Source organism: Hyperoodon ampullatus (genome assembly GCF_949752795.1).
Source record: "Hyperoodon ampullatus genome assembly, chromosome: 15".
NCBI classification, from domain to species: Eukaryota; Metazoa; Chordata; class Mammalia; order Artiodactyla; family Ziphiidae; genus Hyperoodon; species Hyperoodon ampullatus.
This window is the reverse complement of record NC_136928.1, coordinates 36,305,310-36,329,153: the sequence shown is the minus strand read 5'-3', so window position 1 is coordinate 36,329,153 and position 23,844 is coordinate 36,305,310. Positions and strand designations below refer to the sequence as shown.

At 36.0% G+C, this 23,844-nt stretch overlaps 1 protein-coding gene across 10 annotated transcripts in view; it reads left to right on the top strand.

Annotated features, from left to right (window-relative positions):
- EHBP1 (EH domain binding protein 1) overlaps positions 1 to 23,844 on the top strand; it is a gene marked incomplete at its 5' end in the record, with an annotated part of 340,841 nt that overhangs the window by 46,222 nt on the left and 270,775 nt on the right. For all 10 annotated transcript variants that reach the window (XM_079720382.1, XM_079720389.1, XM_079720388.1 and 7 more), the window contains 3 exons: positions 10,525 to 10,582; positions 19,357 to 19,452; positions 23,699 to 23,752. In XM_079720382.1, the coding sequence (XP_079576508.1) occupies positions 10,525 to 10,582; positions 19,357 to 19,452; positions 23,699 to 23,752 (208 nt within the window). The remainder of the gene's footprint in view (positions 1 to 10,524; positions 10,583 to 19,356; positions 19,453 to 23,698; positions 23,753 to 23,844) is intronic.

The following is a 23,844-nucleotide window of genomic DNA, read 5'->3' as shown; positions in this document are numbered from 1 at the left end:
TATCCATCTTATCATTTGCAAATATCTTGTCCCATTCAGTAAGTTGTCTTTTCAGTTTGTCCATGGTTTCCTTTGCTGTGCAAAAGCTTCTAAGTTTAATTGGGTCCCCTTTATTTATTTTTGCTTTTATTTCTTTGCTTTAGGAGACGGATTCAAAAAAATATTGCTGTGATTTATGTCAAAGAGTGTTCTGCCTATGTTTTCCTCTAGGAGTTTTATAGTATCCCATCTTACATTTAGGTCTTTAATCCATTTTGAGTTTATTTTTGTGTATGGTGTTAAGAGAATGTTCTATTGATAATTTCATTCTTTTACATGTAGCTGTCCATTTTTCCCAGCACCACTTATTGTAGAGACTGTCTTTTCTCCATTGTATATTCTTGCCTCCTTTGTCATAGATTAATTGAGCGTAAGCATGTGGGTTTATTTCTGGGCTCCCTATCCTGTTCCATATGTTCAACTTTTTGAAGAACTGCCAAACTGTTATACACAGCAGCTATACTATTTACAATCCCACCAGCTGTGTGTAAGGGTTCCAATTTTAACATATCTTCATCAACACTTGTTATTATCTATCTTTTTGATATAGTCTTCCTGATAGGTGTGTGAAGTGGTATTTCATTGTTCAACAACACATTTTCAACTTTTTCTTTTAACCTTTTGATTTTAGACTTTATCTATTAGCTTCTTGATATGGTAGGTGAGGGTTTAGGTGTCTACCACCTCCTCCCTGAAGCATACTTACCCTTCCCTTTCCCCATCCTTCCTAGTCTCCAATCAGCTCTACCAGAGCTAGGTCAGAATTCATTGCTATGACTTAGTATTGTTTGCATCGAGCACTATGGTATTATGATTACATTTTCTTTCTTTTGATTTTTCTTGGGTTAAAAATTACTTTTTTCCCCTTTCTCCTCATGTGTATATCATTATTATTTCCAAATTTTTCTGTCAGCCTCTCAATATCCCTCTCAAAACAGTTAAACATTGGTGACTCATCAATTCCTTTTTCTCCTGGAGTCTTCCAGTGTCCTATTCTACTTTGGAATGATTTCTTTCTAGGCCTGTGGCATAGATGACATCTTGAGACCTTTTTTCACTGTCCTCTTGGGAAATTAATGAGACTTTTAACCTCTGGATTGATCTAAATTTCTAGTCTTTTCTCTCCCATTTAACATCTCTGTTACTTTATTTTAGATCTGGAAGATTTCCTCAACTTTATCTTCAAACTCTTCAATTTTTACTTTCCTAAATGAAAAAGGATGACATAACATAATTTCCAGATTTCTTTACTATTCTTTAAATTTTCCTTTTATATTTTTCATGGGTACAATATCTTCTGTATTTCCAAGGATATTAGTGATAATGTCTTCAGTTTCTTTCAAGTTTCTTTTTTCTCTCTTTTAGCCACTTGCCTTTTATATTAGAAACTTTCCTCAGATGATCCTTTGTTTGTTCACATTTAAGAGGGAGACTATACAAAGCTGTTTGGAAGCATAGACACGGGATGGTTGCTAACATTATCTGAAAATTTGCTGAAAGACAGGCACTGATCTAAGTACTTTATTTGCATTATCTTAACAGATCTTTACATTGGTCCTGTGAGGTTCTAATTTCACAGATGAGGAACATCTTGAGGCTTAGATGGTACAACCTGAAGGAGGGGAACCCAGATCTGTCTGCCTTCATATGATTTTTTTATCCATGATATTCTGTTTCCCTGCCTCCCTCCCAGTAAATGATTTGTGAATACCAGGAAAACGCTTTATGAATACCAGGAAAATTCTTGAGAACCTTAAAGTCAGATAGAAATAAGACAGACAAATGTAATCATCCAAACACAAAATGACAGCAATTACAGAATTGTGTTGAGAGAAAATGGTGAATATGATTGTATAGGAGGGCTGGGGAATGGTCTGAGTGATGTATCCTTTTTTTTTCTACTAATCTCTTTTCCAGGAAGCCCGGTACATGACTTGGAAATATTAATATTTATGTGAGTGACATGTGAGGCTTGTTCAAACAGGACTAGAAAAAAAGAAGTAGTAAGTAATACACTAAATTAAAGGAAGCATCATGGGTGCTTTTATAAAACAGTAAAGAAAGTAGGAAGTATTATTTGGGAAGGTCAGTATTGCACACGTGATACAGCAGTGATTGATTATAACGCTATTTCTCTCAAATGTCTTTATATTAGAAATTATAAACCCTTTATACTGTTTAATAGTATAGCAAAAAAATTATATATACATGTATGTGTATTTTTTGATGGCCTCTCAGAAAGTTTACTTAGCTCAAGTTTGTCAAACTGCACTTCCTCAGTTTGAATGGTGCTGTTCCTAAATACATAGCTATTAGAATCCCTGTCAGCGAAAGTCCATATGTGTCACCAGTTAAACATTTTTAACCAAAAGCAATCACTCTGTGAAAATATTTTAAAGATGGTAGGAAGAGGCAAAATATAATTTTTTAAAAAAATATTTTTATTTGAGTGACAAAGATTTACATCTCTTATTATTAGAACTGCCCTTTCATTTTTACAGAAAAGAAATATATCCTGTGTATGTGTACTTTGTCTTGTAGAATTTTTTTTTCCTATTGAATTAATTATTACAGCTTGCTAAATAACTCTTGTGAAGTAAGCATAAAGGAGTATAATTAACTGGAGCTACAAGCAGTGATAGTACAATAGGAGGCAGATGTACCTACTGAAGGATAAAAATAATTACTTGAGAAATAGTTAAGTTAGAGTATTTCTGTGATAAGACAATTTTCTCCCTTTCGTTTCAATATTCACAACATCCCACCATGAAGTGTTCAGTTATGGCTAAGAGCCCTTTCCCCTAGAAGGAATAACCTTGTTATTTACTGAAGTACCTATTCACATTAACATCAGGGTTAATATTGTGAGCTCTCTTTTCCTCATTGTAAGCATATCCTGTATTCTTTTTTTTTTTTTCCTGCGGTACGCAGGCCTCTCACTGTTGTGGTCTCTCCCGTTGCGGAGCACAGGCTCCGGACGCGCAGGCTCAGCGGCCGTGGCTCACAGGCCCAGTCGCTCCGTGGCATGTGGGATCTTCCTGGACCGGGGCACGAACCCGTGTCCCCTGCATCGGCAGGCAGACTTTCAACCACTGCGCCACCAGGGAAGCCCCTCCTGTATTCTTTGGTGAGAGGAATATGCTGTACTTTTTGTGTTCTAAAGGCTTATGATTCTTTATTTTTAATTTAGGAAAAGCTCAAAGGCATAAATATTAATTACTAAGTTCTGAGGTATAGCTGTCTTTTATCTTCGGAAACATCAATTTCATATATGTGAAAACCAGTAGGACATAAAAAGGTTAAATTTGGTCTCAGCACTTTGCAGTGTAAGCTTCTACAAGACAACAACCGTTTTATTGTTATGTATGTGTATCTTTTGAATTTTCTATATGTTGAGGAGTTACTGTAGCAGACACACCCCAAAATTAAGGTGGTTTGACCTAATAAAAGTTCATTTCTTGCTCACTTTTCAGTCTAGAGAGGTTGACTGGACTTCCATGTGGTCATTCAGGAGCCCATATACCTTTTATCTTATGACTCTGCCCTCCTTTGCATTCTGGAGTCCTCTCCGTTCAGCTGGTGTGGGGAAGGCATACTTATTTATTATCCACTCTCCTCCAGAAGCGACACCAGTGGTGAGAGGTGTCATGTAGTTCCATCGCAGTGTCAGCATGCTGGGAGTGGTGGTGGTGGTTGGGGACAAGGGGCTTCCTGCAACATCTCCCAGGTTTAACATTGTGCTTTGGACAGGGAGCCTGAATCTTCGGTGGTCCATTTACTGCTCTCCTAAAAGATACTACTTCCCCTTTCATAATATTATTCAAAGGTGGTAATATTAGCCACCTCTAGGTTGTCAGAAAACAGGAGGCAAAGGACTCTGTGCCACAAATTTTTTACCCTATTCTTTAATTTCTCACTTCATTTTAAACCACAAAATATTTAACCGATTTGAGTCATTTAATCATATGGTCACTGAATCATAGTTTTAGAACTAGCTGAGGTCTTAGTACAATCTCTTCATTTGATAAATTAGGGAATAGGCTCAGAGATATGGAGAGGCATTCCTAAGGTCACTACGTGCCAGAACTAGGAAAAACAAGTTTCCCAACCTCCAGTCTAGTATTCTCTCCTCTGTACTATGTCATCTTTGAGGGGCCTTCTTTTACAAATTCATATCTCCTAAATTAATACAAATTGTTTCCCAGTTTTCTTTCCTTTGACTACCTTCCTAAGATACTTACCCTGGAGAAAGAAGGACTTTAATTGTTATAGAAGAGAATTAGTGATCTGAAAAGCATTTGTCATATTGTTATTGTTGGGTCCTGTAATGGAGTGCCATACTGACTTTGCAGGCCCAAGAAAGAATGCCCCAGAGATTGGAGGGGCTTCAGGTAAAGGAGGGCTGCAGAGTCAAGGGGGGCCTCTTTCAAAATTTTGTGTATGGCCAGCTCAGACCTTAGGGAACATTTATGTTAACTTAAGACAAAGAATACACCTCTTCCACTTCTATTGACTTAGAAAACAGATTAATTCAGCTGAGAGGTCTTTAAATTCAATGCAAGTTTTCACTGATGATTAGAGAAACACAAATCAAAACTACAATGAGGTATCACCTCATACCAGTCAAAATGGCTATCATCAAAAAATCCACAAACAATAAATGCTGGAGAGGGTGTGGAGAGAAAGGACCCCTCCTACACTGTTGGTGGAAATGTAAATTGATACAGCCACTATGGAGAACAGAACTAAAAATAGAGCTACCATATGACCCTGCAATCCCACTTATGGGCATATATCCAGAGAAGAACATGGTCCAAAAGGATACATGCACCCCAGTGTTCATTGCAGCACTGTTTACAATAGCCAAGACATGGAAGCAACCTAAATGTCCATCAGCAGAGGAAGGGATAAAGAAGATGTGGTACATATATACAATGGAATATTACTCAGTCATAAAAAAGAATGAAATAATGCAGCAACATGGGTGGACCTAGAGATTGTCATACTGAGTGAAGTAAGTCAGACAGAAAAAGAGAAATATCCTATGATATCGCTTACATGCGGAATCTAAAAAGAAATCATACAAATGACTATTTACAAAACAGAAACGGACTCACAGACTTAGAGAATGAACTTATGGTTACCAGTGTGGGAAGGATGGAGGGAAGGGATAGTTAGGGAGTTTGGGACTGACATATACACACTACTATATTTAAAAAGGATAACCAACAAGGACCTACTGTATCGCACAGGGAACTTTGCTGAATGTTATGTGGCAGCCTGGATGGGAGGGGAGTCTGGGGGAGAATGGATACATTTATATGTATGGCTGAGTCTCTTTGCTGTGCACCTGAAACTATCACAACATTGTTAACTGGCTATACACCAATATAAAATAAAAAGTTTAAAAATAAAAAAATAAATACAATGAAATTTAAAAATTTAATTGTTTAATTCTGTCTGTTCATATGTAATTCCAAACTTAAAAGTGCTATTTTATTTTAAATAACTCCCCCTCCACATTTAAATAATTCCCCACCATACAGTAATATAAATTCATTGTAGAAAATACAGAAAAGTATATTCTTTAAATGACATGTAATTTCATTTCCTAATAGTAACCACAGTTATCACAGGTTGTGCCTGGAGTTGGGTAGAACTCAGATTTTTCAGTGGAACTCAGGCAGTGTGTCTGTGTACATTTTATGTGTATGTATATAAAATGTTTATATATGTAAATATCTGTATATAAATATATGTGTGTATGTTTATATATCTGTATGTGTAGTGCTACCTGGTTACTTAGGCAATGGGGTAGAAATGTTAAGTACCTGATTGTACTTAAGTACTTAAGTACCTGATTTACTCTCTAAAATCTGGGCTCTATCAGGTTGTCTTGACTTTTTTGATAGAAAGTTATATAGGTTCTTTGGTAGTTGGATAAAACTCACAATTGCTCTATCCCTGGCCTCTTGTGAGCACATAAGTAAATATTTAATGGCTCTTTTCTAGTACAGCATGGATGCTTAAAATATTAATTGTGGTCAACCAGTTGTGTGGTTATTGGTGTTCTTCTATGAGAACAATAACAGCACAGTTTTTTATTTTAGAACATTCTGCCTTGCTTTGTCCCTGATAATGTAAAGGTGGGCTGATTTCTAATGAAGACATTATAAAAATTGGACATGACTTAGAATTACAAAAAAGTTTATTCATCTCTGGAGACATTCTCAAATAAGTAATTTATGTTATATGTACATACTTGGAACTTCAGGCATATGGGTTAGGAGACCACCCTTCCTAATTTTTTACAGTAAGTGGCTTCCCTTTTCTGAAACACAAGATCAGAACGGGTTGAGGGGAGGGAGATGCTGAGAGGCCAAGTTAGGTGGAGGCAACTGTGCAGGTGGCACTAGGACAATATCATGGAGGGGAGACACCCTCACTGCCATCACAACTAATACCTCACTAATGTTCCAAGTCGGGAGGTGTGGGGATTGCTTTGCACTCTCCCTTCCCAGGAGATTCCAATGTGCAGCCAAGGTGAGGATGCTTGCAAAGCTCAAATAAGCTGCAGAGAGAATGTATTAAGTAACTACTGGCTTTAGTTGGACCTCATCAATTATAATTAACCAATTGGGAATTCCTGGATGAAATTTAAGGTTCATTCAGTAGTGAATGTACATCGAGCCTCAATCTTGTACCAGATTTTTATTAGTTACTAGGAATAGAAAGATAAATAAGATATGGTTGATAAAGGAGCACAGTCTAGTGGAGGAGATAGAAATAATAACAAATAATGTAATACAGGGCGCATAGGATATTAAAAAAGAGGTGTCTGGGGTTTTACTGGAAATACAGTAGAAGGAGCAGTTAACTCTGTCTGAGGTTTAGGATGTGGGATGAAGTGGGAATGAAATGAGAAATGGTCAGGTTTTCACAGAGGAAGTGATGAATTAAGAGTTTATCAGGTAGAAAAGGAGAGAAAAGAGGCGTTCAGGGATTGGTTGGAAAGCAAGGTGCCTTTGAGATAGTTGTAGGTTTTGCATCTAGAAAAGTAGATCAGAGTCAGGTGGCGCAGTGCCTTATAAACCACATTCAGGAATGTGGATGTTATCTTGCATGCTGTGGTGTCACAGGGTCAAATGCATACAGGGACTAAGTAGATCATCGTAAGAGTGAAGCTGGTCAGATGTGAAGCAGTTGATAGCACTGGAGGCTCTAGTAATCTGGATAGCATGGACCTTGTTTAAAGGCATTTAAGGAAGAAATGTTTTTTAAAGTTTAAATTTAAACTAAAATGGAGTACTATTTAGGTCAAATAAATCTGTGAAATTCAACCTTCAAGTGCCAGTCTGTAGTACCTTCAGTATAAGAGCCCAGTAAGGAGAGTAAGGAAAATCGGTAAGATCTTTATAGCATTTCTAAAGAAGTATTGCAGAAATATAATTAAGAGTTGAGGTTGGGGGGCTTCCCTGGTGGCGCAGTGGTTGAGAGTCCGCCTGCCGAGGCAGGGGACACAGGTTCGTGCCCCAGTCCAGGAAGATCCCACATGCCGTGGAGCGGCTGGGCCTGTGAGCCATGGCCACTGAGCCTGCGCATCCGGAGCCTGTGCTCCGCAATGGGAGAGGCCACAACAGTGAGAGGCCCGCATATTGCAAAAAAAAAAAAAAAAAAAAAAAAAAAGAGTTGAGGTTGGGCTGGAAATGTGGAGGTGAGAACATAGTAAAAAGGTTAGTGTAGTAATCTAGGTAAAGTGTTCCAGCAAGCCACCAATGCTTTCAAATAAGGTAGCTTGCACTGGTTGGCTACTCAGTCCCTCTGCTGTTAAGCTGCCATCATTGATCATACCCTCTGCCCAGCTCTGTTGTCATGTTGCTATACTGCTCCCCATCTTCATGTCATTTGTCCTGTTCTACTTCTCTGTGTGTTGAACAAGGTTTTGTTTGTTTCTCCATTGGTTCAAATTCTTAGATGAACACTCTGATGTTTCATAGAAACTTTCTTCTATTTCATCTGTAAGCACTTTGGCATCTGGCTCCTGCTCCCAACATCTCACGCTGGAAAGATTCACCAAAGCAATCAACTGGTTTTTACAATTGTTGTCTTCAAAGACTGACACTCTTTGGGAACTGGTTTAGTCTTGGGTGGAGAACCACCATTTTTCTTTTTTATACTATGCTGGTTACTATCACCATCAGAAACACACTGCATTTATTTAGAAGACGCCTTGATGAAATAGTTTCATTGGAACCTTACTTTTGTTTTTTGTCTACTCTTGTTTTCTTCAGGTCCTATCACCGAAAATGAACAAGTATTAACACTTTACCACATTTATATTGCTTCTTGCATCCTCCTCCTTCCTGTATTTAGCTGGGTTATATAGATTGTAAACTCTTAGTCTTTTATGTCTAAAACCATTTCTTAAATGGTAGTTTAGCCAATATGAAACTCCAGGATGGCATCTATTTTCCCTTAGCACTTGAAGATCATTAGCTTCATTGTATTTTGGGCGCTGTTGCTGCTAAGAAGTTGCTGTCATCATAATTATGCCTTTGCTGGTAACCTATCTTTTCTTTTATGATTTTTCTCTTTATTCTTGCTGTTCCGTAGTTTGATTGCAAGGTATTTAGATATAGATTAGTTTTTTATTTATCCTGTTTATTTGCTAATATATATTTTCAACCTAAGGACTCTTATCTTTATTGGAACATTCTTAGCCTTTTCTCCTTAGTATTGCCTCTGCCATTCCCACTATTCTAAACTTCTAGAATTTCTTTTTTCTTTTTTTAATAAATAAATTTATTTATTTATTTGTTTGTTTGTTTATTTATTTATTTATTTTTGGCTGCTTTGGGTCTTTGTTGCTGGGCGCGGGCTTTCTCTAGTTGCGGCGAGTGGGGGCTACTCTTTCATTGTGGTAAGCAGCCTTCTCATTGCGGTGGCTTCTCTTGTTACGGAGCACAGGCTGTAGGCACGCGGGCTTCAGTAGTTGTGGCACATGGGCTCTAGAGTGCAGGCTCAGTGGTTGTGGCGCACGGGATTAGTTGCTCTGTGGCATGTGGGATCTTCCCGGACCAGGGCTTGAACCCGTGTCCCCTGCATTGGCAGGCAGATTCTTAACCACTGCACCACCAGGGAAGCCCTAGAATTTCTATTAGGTGTGTGTACTTCTCAATCTATCTTCTATGTCTCTTACCTTCTTTAAAAGTATTATCACTTTATTTCTCTGTACTACATTCAGGGTCAGTTCCTCAGTAATATTTTTCATTAGACAACTGTCGCTCTTTGGACAGGTTTCTAGGTAAATCACTAAATCAGGAGTTTATGGCTGGTGACCTTTTATAATATATGTATGTAGGTAGGAAGGTAAGTAGGTAGGTAGGTAGTTAAATAGGAGGATGGGTCATCTGCTGTTAATGAAAGATACCAGGGTAAAGTGAAGGAGACAGAGAAAGTGGTGAAAGTCACTGAGATGAGTAATATCATTGATTTCTTGGTTAAAAAGCTTTTATCTAAGATTTTAAAAAAAAAATCTAAGTAAAAGAACTGATAATCATAGTTTTTATGTTTTCCCTAAGCATTAAAGAGAACTTAGTTGTATTAGCTGAAAATGTGAGTTTGTTTTGTTTTTAACTTTATGTTGGCAGAAGATAAAGAAGAGAGGTATGAGAATAAGAAGACCTGTATTTCATTTGGTCTTGGTTTTGCCAGAACTTTCGATGAGTTATGTAACTTTGCCAGAATTTACCTTGCCTATTTTTTGGTATTATATTGTTTTTATGAAGATAGTTGAGATGATTGATTATAAAAAGGTTTTGAAAACCATAAGCACTGGTCATAAGATACAGAGATGCAAGAGTAGTGTAAACCACAGATTTAAATTATTTGGGAAGTATCATTTTTATGCTTATTTTCTCTAAACTAAAGTGGATAATGTGTTAGAAATATAGTATTGTTTTAAAGGAGATATATGTATGCTTTTCTTTTCTTTTTTTTTATTGTGGTACGCGGGCCTCTCACTGCTGTGGCCTCTCCCGTTGCGGAGCACAGGCTCCGGATGTGCAGGCTCAGCGGCCATGGCTCACGGGCCCAGCCGCTCCGCGGCATGTGGGATATTCCCGGACTGGGGCACGAATCCGTGTCCCCTGCATCGGCAGGCGGACTCTCAACCAATGTGCCACCAGGGAAGCCCCTGCTTTTCTTTTTAAAATAGTCTAAGTATTTTATTTTACTTGGTTTGTCCCAATGAATTTACTTGGTAAAGTATTTTTAGAAAAACATGTGGATGAAATATTAGTCATTTAAATTAGATCATATCTGTATTCAACATCTATATATGAATAATTTATAGAGCTTTATTGTAAGTGCAGCGATTCTATGTAATCTAAAGCAGATGATTTTTTGTTCTTTTAAAGGCGCTAGAACTAAATTTTATTATTTGATTTAAGATAAATTATACGTAATCTTTTTCTTGTTTGGCAGGCAACCAGATAAACTGGTGGTAGTTTGGACGAGAAGAAGCCGAAGGAAGTCTTCCAAGGTTTGTCTGTTTTCTAAATTTCTTACCCCAATGTTGAATTTGACTTTTGGTCAAATTATTAAGCTTCTCTGGTCCCAGTGAAGAATATTTTAAAATATTACTTGATATTTTGGGTTATTTCTTATTATCTAATGTACTAAAATGATTGATCAGGCGCTGTATGTAATCTTGTTACTGCAGTTCCTAAAGCAGGAGCCAGTTACCTGAGTTTTGATTTTGGATTTGGTATCCTTGAATAACATAATAGTTATTTAACTTCTCTGTGCTAGGATATCATGAAATAATGATTAAATAAATATCACTTACAAAATTATACCTAGGATTACTTTATTCACATTCCAAGAGGATGAAGTTAGGACACACATAAGGAATGATGAGTTATCTGAGTCCATTGCTGGGTTACTGAAGAGGAGTTGGATTTTTCAAAGGTTTTAATTTTTTGTGCTTATGGCTTTGTGGGGAGTGGAACAGAATTTTATTTATTTATTTATAATTTAAAAAAATTTTTGGCTGTGTTGGGTCTTCGTTGCTGCGCGTGGGCCTTCTCTAGGTGCGGCGAGCAGGGGCTACCCTTCGTTGCGGTGCATGGGCTTCTCATTGTGGTGGCTTCTCTTGTTGCAGAGCACAGGTTCTAGGCATACGGGCTCAGTAGTTGTGGCTAACAGACTTAGTTGCTCTGCGGCACGTGGGATCTTCCCGGAGCAGGGCTCAAACCCCTGTCCCCTGCATTGGCAGGTGGATTCTTAACCACTGTGCCACCAGGGAAGCCCAGAACAGAATTTTAAAATGTTCAGTAACAATTCTAGGTATTTAAAAAATTCCAATCTATAGACAAGTAAGTATGAGTATATTTTAATAAGCACACAATAACTACAAGCATGTTTACTGAATGTTGATTTTTCCGTAAGTAGACTTATGTAAAGAAAAATTTATTCATTTTAACTGAAATTAAATTTTAATTTAATTTAATTTCAGAATTAAAATTTTTAAGGTCATCTTTTTAGATTTTATTTTTATTGAATTAAAATTTATATACGGTATAAGTCACAGATCTTAATTACACAATTTTATGAGTTTTGATTAATATATAGTTATATAATTACCACCCTATCAAGATATAGACTATTTTCATCACCTTTTTCCTTTGAGTCCTCTTCCAGTCAATTCCCAGTCCTTAGAGGCAACTACTATTTCGATTTTTCTATCACCGTAGGCTATTTTTGCCTGTTCTTAAATTTCACATAAATAGAATCATGCAAAAGTACTTTTTATGTCTGGTTTCTTTTGTACAGCATGTTTTCGAGATTTATTCATGGTATTGTGAATATTGGTAGTTAACTTTTTTCATTGCTGAGCAGTATTCCATCATGTGCATATACTGCAGTTTGATTTTTTATACATCTGTTGATGAACATTTGATTTGTTTCCAGTGAATATTCTGAGTATTCAACTATTGTGAATAAATCTGTTGTAAACATTACTGTTCAGGTATATTGGGGGACAAATGTTTTCTCTTGGACGAATAACTTGGAATGGAATCAATGGGTAATAGGCTACATACATTTTGAACTTTTAATATACCCCCACCAGCAATATAGGAAAGGTCCAGTTGCTTCACCTCATGAATAGCATTTTCTTCAAAGCATACGTTTGTAGTTTGGGGGCATTATATTTTGGACCTGTAATATTTTCTTATCTATTTACGAGAAGGGGTTCTAAAAATAGACTTAGGGTCTTCTGTCAGTTTTGCTCAGTGGGTCTTAAGCTTTTGTGAAAAGGAACAATATTAGGTCATCCACTAAGTATGATAGAAGAATCTGAATATAACTATAAACATTAGAAATCGACCCTAAATGTTTTTAGCTATCAACAAAAAGTGATTTCCCTCTTTTAGAAACTAGATACTAATTGTTTTCTTAAAACATTATGAAGCATAATGAAATACTTTAGATTAAAGGTTAATTCAGAATACCCGTATTTGAAATTAAGTATACTTTTAATTTAATTACATTTTTGAAAGTCAGTCAAATAACTTTTAGGTCCAGATTCTATTTTATATTGTATCAAATATTGATTGAATCCAGATGGTGAAATACAAACATAGGCTACAGGTTGATTTTTCTCGAAATATAATCTTTTCTAGAAGGAACTATTTCTTTTTTTTTTTTTTTTTTTTTTTTGCGGTACGTGGGCGTCTCACTGTTGTGGCCTCTCCCGTTGCGGAGCACAGGCTCCGGACGCGCATGCTCAGAGGCCATGGCGCAGGCTCAGCGGCCATGGGCTCACGGGCCCAGCTGCTCCACGGCATGTGGGATCTTCCCAGACCGGGGCACGAACCCATGTCCCCTGCATCGGCAGGCGGACTCTCAACCACTGCGCCACCAGGGAAGCCCAGAACTATTTCTTATTGAACTAATTTTCCAGTTGTGATGCTCTTAATATTTCAAATCCCTTCTGGATATTTTAGAATCATTGTATTTTCTCTTGAAACATTATAGGTGTACTTTTGAAAAGTTTATGAGAACTTACAATGTGTTGTTTATTATAGCATATACATAATATGTTCATGTATATGTGAAATGCTGTTCTGTAAATTGTTCACAACAGCTAAATAAGGACATAAAAATCAGTTCCAGAAGCTATGAAATAAATGATAATGATATTATTGTGAAAATTAAACAAATAACTTTTTTTTTTAATCTTGAGAAGCTTGAGATCCATGGCATTTTGGAATTAAAAAAAAAAAAAAAAAACTGTCCCTGGCTATTATTTTTTAAAATTAGCTATCACTTATATTAAATCCACAGACTAGAACCATTGTTTTCTTCTGAAAGACTCTTCTGTTTTCTGACATTTTTTCTTTGAAATATTTGCTTGGTAAGTCCCATTGAAATCACTTAGGGGGAAAACAGATTTCTGCAACCATTGGCCAGAAAATAGTCTAGTTTTTACTTTTAACTGTGTTTCTGGAAAGAGTTTGAACTACACAGTAATTAATTTTCTTTAGTTATCTGTATAAGTTATTATTTATCTTGCCTGATTCTGAGTATATCTACCTTTTTTAAAAATTATTTTATTGAAGTATAGTTGATTATCTACCTTTTTTATATTGGTGGATTGAAATTCATAACTGACACCTGGATAACAGATTAGACAGTAAAATAATAAGGCACATTGCCTTATTTAATTTAAAGTTTAGTTTTCAGTTTATTGCTCACTTTCTTTGGGTACATGTCTATTTTTCTAGTTAAATATATAAAGAACTCATTGCTGAATCATTTTTTATCGAGAAAATAATAACCATGAGTAATTATCCCAATATGCAGCTTCCCCACCTCTTATCCTCAAGTCATGGTATTTATAACAGAGATTTTTTTCAGGCTGCAGTTGATTTGTATATGCTTAAGTAGATTATTTTTCAGTACAGTGTTTGACAATAGTAAGCAGGGAGATTGTGATAGACAAGAAGAATTATGGCAGAGTAGTCTGTTGCCTTAAATCTAGTTTTCTAAATTTAAACTCACAGAGAGATGGGAGAGTTCCAAAGGGAAACAAGAGCTTGAAAGTCCTCACCAGCTTTTGGATGGCATTACCACCTCTACTTCCCTGCTCTGTGGTTGTGCTATAGCCTTTATCAATGTGCTGTGGTATCATGAAGGGGTGGGTATAGTTGTAGAGCTTTGACTTATGACCATGATGTGGACAGCTCTAAGGTAAATTTATATGTGACATCTTAAACCTATGGGTAGATGCAGTTTTATAAATTGAAAATCATCAATTTAAAAACTAAATGACAGTTAAAAATTTTCAGTGAAATATTTTGATTTTGTAGGAATCAGAAGTAACAAGTGAATATTTACTGTGTGTTTAGTTCCATATTAGGTACAAGTCTTTTAGGTAAGATATGATATGAAATAATTTGAAAATAAGGCATTTTATAGAGTCATTACTCAAAATTGAGAAATGTGACCTTTTCCTTAGGTCTGCCTTTGCTAAAGGATCTGTGATATGATTAAAAAGTGAAAAAAAGTATGAGTGGAACTGGATAATTTGGCTTCATCCTTTCTGCCATTAACTGTACTAGGATGCTGGCAAATGATTAAATAACCTGCCTTTCCTGACTCTACTAAGGAGCTAGCTAAATAGCTGTATGTGTTTTGTACCAAACTATTTTCTAGGGAAATCCTTTCTGTTACTCTGAATAAAAACTGATCAGGGTTCTTGTAGTGCTGATGAGTGCCAATATGAGGTGCTTTTTAAAAAATAAAGTTCTTAAGAACCTAAATTCCTGTCTCAGTTGATTTGTACAGTTAGATGTTTAATACCGCAGCTATTTTTAGTTACCTGTATTAGACTTTTCATTCTTTTTCTAGCTTCAGGTTCTTTAATTCTGTTTGAGGTAGAAGTTGTAGTAAGCTCTTCTGACTAGGAACACTTTTTTTTTTTTTCCTTCATGTTTGCTGCTATATACATCCATAGTTTCCTCTCCAGCAAAATTTACTGATTCTGTTTTCTGCCTAGTATATAATAATTAGCTAACATTATAAAGCTGGCATTGCTAGATACTCAGCTGGACTAATTGATATTGTTACACTGTCCTAACTTAGCTAGGTGTACAGTCCCTAAAAAGACTATCAGAAAGCCAGAGCTCTGTCTTAGTTTGTCTTAGTTTGACCTTTTCTCTTGCTGGGAAGAGATGCTGGATAGAATGGTCAGAAAATGGCAGCATACTAGCAGCTTGGGAACTAGCACCTTTCCATCTCTTTTTATTAAAAAAAAGAAAGAGGGCCTCCCTGGTGGCGCAGTGGTTGAGAGTCCACCTGCCGATGCAGGGGACACGGGTTCGTGCCCCGGTCCGGGAAGATCCCACATGCCGTGGAGCAGCTAGGCCTGTGAGCCATGGCCACTGAGCCTGCGCGTCCAGAGCCTGTGCTCCGCAACGGGAGAGGCCACAACAGTGAGAGGCCCGCGTAACGCAAAAAAAAAAAAAAGAAAAAAGAAAGAAAGAAAAAAAAAATTTTAATTCATTAAGCAGATTGTATTTTTGTTTGTTTATTGGTCTAATTACCATTCCCTGATCCAAGACTGAGAATTTAAAGAGGTCATTTAGAGGATCAGCATTAGGATACCTGAGGAAATTGCGTGGTATCACCATCTTCTAACCCTGCCCAGTTGTTAGTTGGTCTCCACATTCCTTGCTTTTCCCACTCTTGACCTCTGTGTCATATACATAAATGTTAAGACCTTCGGGATAGAAGACTATTTTCTTGACTACTGTGTGAATCAGAAATAGAGTTTGTTATGATGTCGGTTGGGTGAAGAACTCTGAACTTGAAAATCATGGAGCTGGTTCTCCTACTGATTATTAGTATGGCTTCAGGCAAGCCATTTACTCTTTAATTGCTTCAATTTCCTTATCTGGACCTGGTTTAGATCTCCTAAAGATATTTTCAGGCCTAAAATTCTTTGATGGTCTTTTTTTTCATTCAGAATTTTACAAAAACTCTATCTTTTCTGCCATGGCTAATAAGTAAAGTTCAGTTATTATCGTCTTTTTTTTTTATGTATTGGGAGACTATGAAAATATAATTATGGGAAGTTTGAAGAGACCAGAGAAATTGCATGATCTACCATGACAGTACATGAGAATTAGAGTTGTCATAAATCTTCAGAATTAAATATGTAGTCTATGTAGAGTTTTGATAAAACACTTCCTAAGATGGGCAGCAATTTACTTTTCAAAATGGATATTGTTTACTTTGTGGAGTTTTTGTTCTAGGACTGTCAACAGGCATAGAAATAGGCAGGGGAACAGAGGAATCCCTGGAGATGTTTTTTAATCAGCAAAACTCATTTCTTTACCTTTGGCTATGGTGTGCTAAGTCTCTTGTGAGTCTCTACTTCCCTTTCCTCACCTGAAGTTTTGTGATCTGGGGGCAATGAAGAGAGAATAGAGAGGAAGTTATTGACAGTTTAGCTGGAGTGGGAGTAGTTTAGTGCTGCTAAACCTATATCTTGTGCTGGTATTTTATCTTTTATTGAAGTATAGTTAACTTACAATATTCTGCTGGTATTTTAACTAACAAGATATGATAAGATTTGCACGGACATAAGTTTCCATGATCTTGATCCCTTCTCGGTTCCACTTCCTGGGTTCAAATCCAACTTTTGCCCCTTACTTGCTGTGTGACCTTGGGCCAGTCTGTGCCTCAGTTTCTTCATGTGTTAAATCTGCTCTCTGACATGCACCTGCACTCATATACTTTAGCTCCTTTCCTATTATTATGGAAAAATCGTCTGTGCTCCGAGCAAAGGCCAATCTGTCTCCTTTTGTACTGTTAAGGGCATTACTCTAGCAATTATTTCTCTTCTGCATCATTAAATTTTCCCTCTTAACTGGATATTTCTCATCAGCCTAAAAATATTTTTCTCTTATTTAAAAAATTCTCTTCTGACACTATTTCTCCCACTAGCACCAACCTATTTCTCTCTTTCTCTTTCAGCGAAACACCTCAGAGGAGTTGAATGTACTTGCTAGCTTAGTTTCTTTCTTCCTGTTCTTTCTTGAATCCATGCTAATCCAGTCAGGTGTTTACCCTTGTCACTCTACTGAAACTGCTCTTGTAGGTCAGTAATGGCTTCTGCTTTGTTAAATCCAGGGGTCATTTTCCAGACCTAATCCTATTTGACCTGTCACCAAGATTTGGGACAGATGATTGTTCCTTTCTCCTTAAAACATTTTCTCCACTAGAGTTTCAGAATACCACATGCCTCTGCTTTTCTTTCTGCTTTATTGACCCTTCTTCGCTGATTCCTCCTCATTTCCTGGACCTGTTATTGTTGTGCTCCAAGGTTCAGTTCTTAAGCCTTTATCTCTCTCTCTGTCTCTCTGTCTCTTTCTTTCTCTCTTTCTTTCTCTCTTCACTCCCTTGGGATCACATCCAAGTTTTAAGTATCACCTGCGTGCTGATGATTCCCAAATTTATAACTCCCGGCACATACATCCAGCTGCCTGTTTAAACACCTACACTTGAATATCTAAAAGGCAACTTAGATGTAATGTGTATAAAGCTGAGTTCCCAATCTTATTTTCCAAACTTGATCCTTCAGCAGTTTTGCCTCGTATCTGTTAATAGCAATTCCTTTTATGTACTTGCTCAAGGGCGAAAGCCTTAGAATCAGCCTTGGCTACTTTCTTTCATACAATCAGACAGAAAACTGTATTGATTCTATCTTGAAACTATGAAAAAATATATGGAATCTGACTACTTTGTACCACTTTTCTACCACCCCAAGCCAAGTCACCATTAGCTCTCCACAGGATTATTGCAGTAGCTTACTGGTCTCCCTGTTTCCTCTCTTACATCTGAAGCCTATTCTAAATACATTTGCTAGAGTCAAAAAACATAACTTCATCATTCCTCTGCTTAAAATCCTCCAGTGGCTTCCCATCTCACTCAAATTACAAACCAGAATCTTTGGAATGGGCTGCCAGAGCTTCATATGATTGGGCCCTCCGCGATTTCTCTAGTCTTATATCCTGCTGCTCTTCTTTTTGACCACTCTGCTCCAGCCACATTGGCATTGTTGTTATCTAACTGCCTCAGCACCTTTCCAGTTGCTGGTCCATCTCCCTAGAAAGCTCTTCCCATGTTTTATAATATCTGATTCAACTCCTTATGGTCTTCTCTCGTCACCTGCTCATTGACACTTTTCTCTGATTAACCTGTTGAAAATTGTTACTTTCTCTTGCCCCTTCTATCCTTCTTCCCTACTTTCATTTTTCTCCACAGCGTTTCTCTCTACCTAACATGCTGTCTGTTTTACTTAATTATTTTGTTTGTCTGTCTCTTCCTATTATTCTGAAAACTCCACTAAGGCAGATTTTTTTTTTTTTACTACAGTTCCTAGACAATGTTTGGCAGATAGTATCAATTGAGTGAGTGAATGAGTGAATGAATGAATGAATAGTAGCTACCTCATAGGGCTCTTATGCAGATTGAATGAGTTAAACATAAGTAAATTCCAAATATGGACTGACATATAGAAAGTACTTCTTAAGTGTCAGCTTTTATTACCACCTTCATAGCATGTCCACGGACATGAGAGATGAAGATGAGATGAAGATTTAGTTGAGCTGTCTTGGCATACCATTATGCATTAGCTTTTGCTGGAAGCACCACCACAACGGAAGACCTAGAGTGGTGACCCCCACATTTCAGGGGGTTCCTTAGGGAGCCTTGATAATCAATATTTACAAGGAAAATCTTTAAAATTATAGGCACTAGAAACATTAACTGTACAAACTGCTTTCTTCTTTACTTGACCCAAATAAACATTATGGTTTAGTGGGAAATGATCTTAAATGCAGACTATACAATTAATTTTTCCTTTTAAAGAATGAATTTGCCCTTAAGTTCCTAAATCACAAAGTAATTTTAAAAATGTTTCTCCTAATAAGGTTTTTATTCAATCCTAAATAGCTTTTGAAAATATGAGGCGCCTCATTTTTGCATCTTCTTGTGTGTGTGTGTGTGTGTGTATGTGTGCGTGGGAGAGGGTAAAGGTTTGTTTACAGATAGTAATCTGTAGCTACCATGTGATATAACCGTCATAGCCCAAGTTTAATGCTTGAAAAGTTTTATTTGACTAATCATTTTTGTTTTAGGGAGACAGATCTAATGGATAGTTAAATAAGGTCAATATATTTTTGTGAATTATTAACATTGCATTTCCTGTACTTCAAATTGAAGCCATTATTTTTATTCTGGTAGGCTCATAGCTGGCAGCCTGGAATAAAAAATCCATACCGTGGTGTTGTAGTGTGGCCTGTTCCTGAAAACATTGAAATCACTGTGACACTTTTTAAGGTAAGTTCCAGTTTTATAAGTTATAGGATTTATTATATCATCATAGTTCTAAATGACGGAATATTTCAGTATTCATTGTTCTATACATTTGGGTGCTTAATGTGCAGTAAGGACCTTAATGTGTGTTATTTTTAGAGATATAGCAATTTATAACAATGTAAGGCTATCAGGGTGTTTCATGATCTATAAAGTCCAAATAATTTGGGAGTCTTTCTGAACTTATTCCAATTAAGATCAATTGGAATAATTCTTTTACTACTTCTTATATTCTACCCACAGGGAACTTTAAAGTGCTTTTTCTGTGGAAAGCTGAGGTTTGTGGAATTCTTAGTCCTGACCCTCAGTTTGTTAGCCTTGTTTGACTAATAACAAGATAGGTTTTTAAATTAGTATATGATAAATATTTTATTGATGTTAATATAAGAAGATAAGTTTAAAATTGATTTTTGATAAATATTTTATAAATGTTAATATTTTATAAATACTATAGCTTAAAATAAAAATTCTGATAATAAATTACAAGTGCAGGTCCAAAAACATAGCTGTGCATATAGCTAACTCTTTTTATATATGTTTTTTCTTGAAAGTTTTCCTTATTTCTTAACATTATAAAATAGTCCTCACACATATGACAGTTATGCACTAGAATATTTACTTTCCTAACCAGTTCCTTACCTGCTCAAAAAAAAAAAAGGTGGAGACAAGTATGTCTCCGTTTCAGCCTTCTTGAAAGTGGTGCAGTTAGGAAACAAATGCTTTATTTCTTCTTTGAATCCTTCCAATTGTGTTGACGTTACTTTTGCAGAAGGACAGAATGAAGGAAGACATCTCATTAAGCACAAACATAAAGTTTGTGAAAATCCACTAAAATACTTTGGGATATGAAATCTAAGTTGAGCAAAGTTATATGGCTTAGAGTGTGAAATCACTGTGTAAAAAAATACTTTTGATTTTGTAATCCAGTATATTAATTCATATGTTCTGGAACTACTGCAGGGATCAATAGAACAAAACAGTATATGAATGTTGATGTACTAACCCATGAATGGGACACTACTTTTAAATGCTCTGTTTCATAGATACTCTATTTTATCAGAGATTCTTAACACTTTATGTATATTTTATAGTTTTGATATTATTGTTATTGGATCCTTTATAGTTTTGATATTATTGTTATTGGTATTATAACTTACTTGATTATGCTTATCATGTATACACGATACTTGATGTGTTTGTCCAGGGAGAAATAAGGGATGAGACTGTAGCTGCTCTTCCTTTTTTTTCAGGAAAGATCAGAACCATCCTATTACCCTTTAGTCAGCTGTCCTAAAAGCCTATTATTAAACCCCCCTTAACCATACCTCTCCTAATGAAATGATATAGTAAGATTGGTAGTTAACAACAAGACCTTTAGAGTACTATTTCATTTAATTCTTACAGCAACCCTAAGGTTCTGTAATTATTCCCATTGTGCTGATAAGGAAACTGAGACTAAAGAAGAAGGTAACTTGCCCAGTCACACTGTGATTTAGCCCTGGGGTGGTGGTTGTTTGTTTGTTTTTGATTTTGTTTTACATTGTATGTCCTGTTCTGTAATACAAACCACTCTGAATATAGATTACAACAGCAAAATCTCTGACATGCTTGAGGAAGACTTTTAAGTAATCTCTTGTGTGTTTTTGATTCAGTCTGTTTATATTGGTAAAGCAAGTGAATGGACGTAGTTACACAACTTTAAAAATAAATGGTGATAGAGAACAAGGGGTTAGAAGAGAGCCAATAAATGGCTGACAGCCATGTGTTTGGGCAAAGGATATGCACTAACTGAGTGATTCTGAGTTGAAAGTGGCTGTTGAAATGTGTTACTTGGAGGATTAGGAGGTGAGTGTAGTTTTCAAGTGCTGTTGAGAATGTTCAGCATATCCTATCACTGACCTCTTATGTCTTTAAGTGTTAGTCTGTAGGGGAAAAACCCAAATACCCCTTCCTCCCCATTTTGCTGTATTACACACATTTCTCTTCAATTGTGCTATGGAGGCAAACTTGTGACCATTTAAAATACTTAAATAAATACTTAGATAAATAATTTTATCTTCCTGACTCTATGTCTTCCCAGAGTTCCACAGAAAAGCAGAAAAGTAAAACAAAATAAAATAATTTTTCATTCTTTCATGGTAATTTTTTTGGATCTTGCATTTAAAATATTCAAGTGGAAAACTCTTTCTTGTTTCCCCCTTCCTTTCACTTAAAGTCTCACAATTTACTTAATCCTGAAACTTGTAAATAGGAAAGGACTGCTCTGAATCCTTTTTTTCCTAGGTATGGTATTCACAGAGTTGTGCTCATAGACAATGTGCTTTTTAAAAAAGTTATCAATATATTTCATTTTTCTCTGACTTAACCAGAAATTAATTTCTTTAGCCTGCATGCTTGATTTTGATTTTGAAATTTGAATTAGATTGAAAGTAGCTATTTCTAGTAAATGAAAAAAAAAAGCCTTTTAGGGTTTTGAGAAGGAAAACAGCGCTTTAAGCCATTTTCAATTTTTCTCTTTAGTGTAATGATAGTAAAAGAGACACTAGAGGGTAGAGAGTAGGATATAAAGAAGACAATTGATTCAAGCTAGAAGCAATTTTTACTACAAATGTTTTTGTTTAGTCAATAATTAGTTAATTGTGTACATAGTCCAAAATGAACATTACTGTTGCTCCTTTACATCTTTTTAGTGACTTTGCCCTATCAGATGTGTCCCTTGGTCCCATTAAAATTATTCTTTTAAGGGTAATATATCATCTCTGTTTCTAAAAAATGTTGCATCAGCTTTGAGAATTAATGTATATCATATATAAGTTACTGTTCAATATTTGTTAATTTGTAAGATATATATTCATTAATTCATTCATCAAGTATTCTTGAGAAACCATTGTGTGCCAGGTACTTTTCTAGGTCCTGGGGACACAGAGATAAAACTGAATCAACAACAGGGCTAAAAGCCAGACAGACCTGGCTGTCTTGTAATCTATTGCCTTTTACCTTTACTTATTCTAATATCTGTGGAAATTCTATACAATCCCACCTAGTCCAAATGCTTCCTCACTCATCAAGCTTTTATTGTTCATTCCTCTAAGAAATGTATTGTCTTCTAATCTTTAGTAAAACCATGTATTTCATTCATCATATATGTATTTATATTAGTTGTTTGTCTTCGAAGGCAAGGACAACTATATTTGAATCCATATAACACCTCTACAATTCCTTGTATAATAAGTAGCTAATAAATATTTGTCAAATACTTGCAAAAGTATGCCTCATATAGAAAAAAGCTGCATTTGGTTGTCGGATCTGTTACCCTTTCTCAGGTTTCTGGTGGTGGAGGGCGGATGGGGGTATCAACATCCAATTTGCCATTTTGTGTAGATTATGAAGTCCTTTGCAGTACTTCGAAATTCCAGATGTGTATATAACCTCTGCACCAAGAAAACCTTGCCTCAAGTGATACTTTGAGTTTAAAATACTTAGAGGTATAGAAATGAGGGCAGAGTTTTATATGGGCATTTAATATCTTAATAAAGTGCTTCTTAATAGTTCACTCACTAAGTTATCTGAACCTGGGTTTCTTTTTAATTTTTATTGGAGTATAGTTGATATACAATATTGTGTTAGTTTCTGCTGTACAGCAAAGTGAATCAGTTATACATACACATATATCCACTCTTTTTTAGATTCTGTTCCCCTGTAGGTCATTATAGAGTATTGAGTCGAGTTCCCTGTGCTATACAGTAGGTTCTTATTAATTATCTATTTTATATATAGTGTGTATATGTCAATTCCAATCTCCCATTTTATCCCTCCCACACCCCCTTCCCCCTTGATAACCATAAGTTTGTTTTCTACATCTCTGACTCTATTTCTGTTTTGTAAATAGGTTCATTTGTACCAATTTTTTTTATATTCCACATATAAGCGATATCATATGATATTTGTCCCTCGGTTTCTTTTTGTATTGTTTTAGATGCAATGATGGAAGATAATGATATGCATTAACATAAGTAAAACAGAGAATTTCTTAGTAAAAAATAATGATTTAAATTTAGATAAGTTATGGAAGTTTCTTAAGAGTAGGCCATTCTGCCTCTCCTTTTTTAAAAAGTTGGAAAAAGCTAAGAGCAAGGCTGTTTGTATTTTCTTAACTGGATTGACTGAATTAAGAAATGTATTACAACTTTATATTTTACTTTTGTTACAGGATCCTCATGCAGAGGAATTTGAAGATAAAGAGTGGACATTTGTCATAGAAAATGTAAGCTAATCATAAATTCTGTCACCTTTCATATTTTTGACTGTATAAATTACTAAGGTACATTAGCATTTTGGTGGTGGGAGAAATGTTGC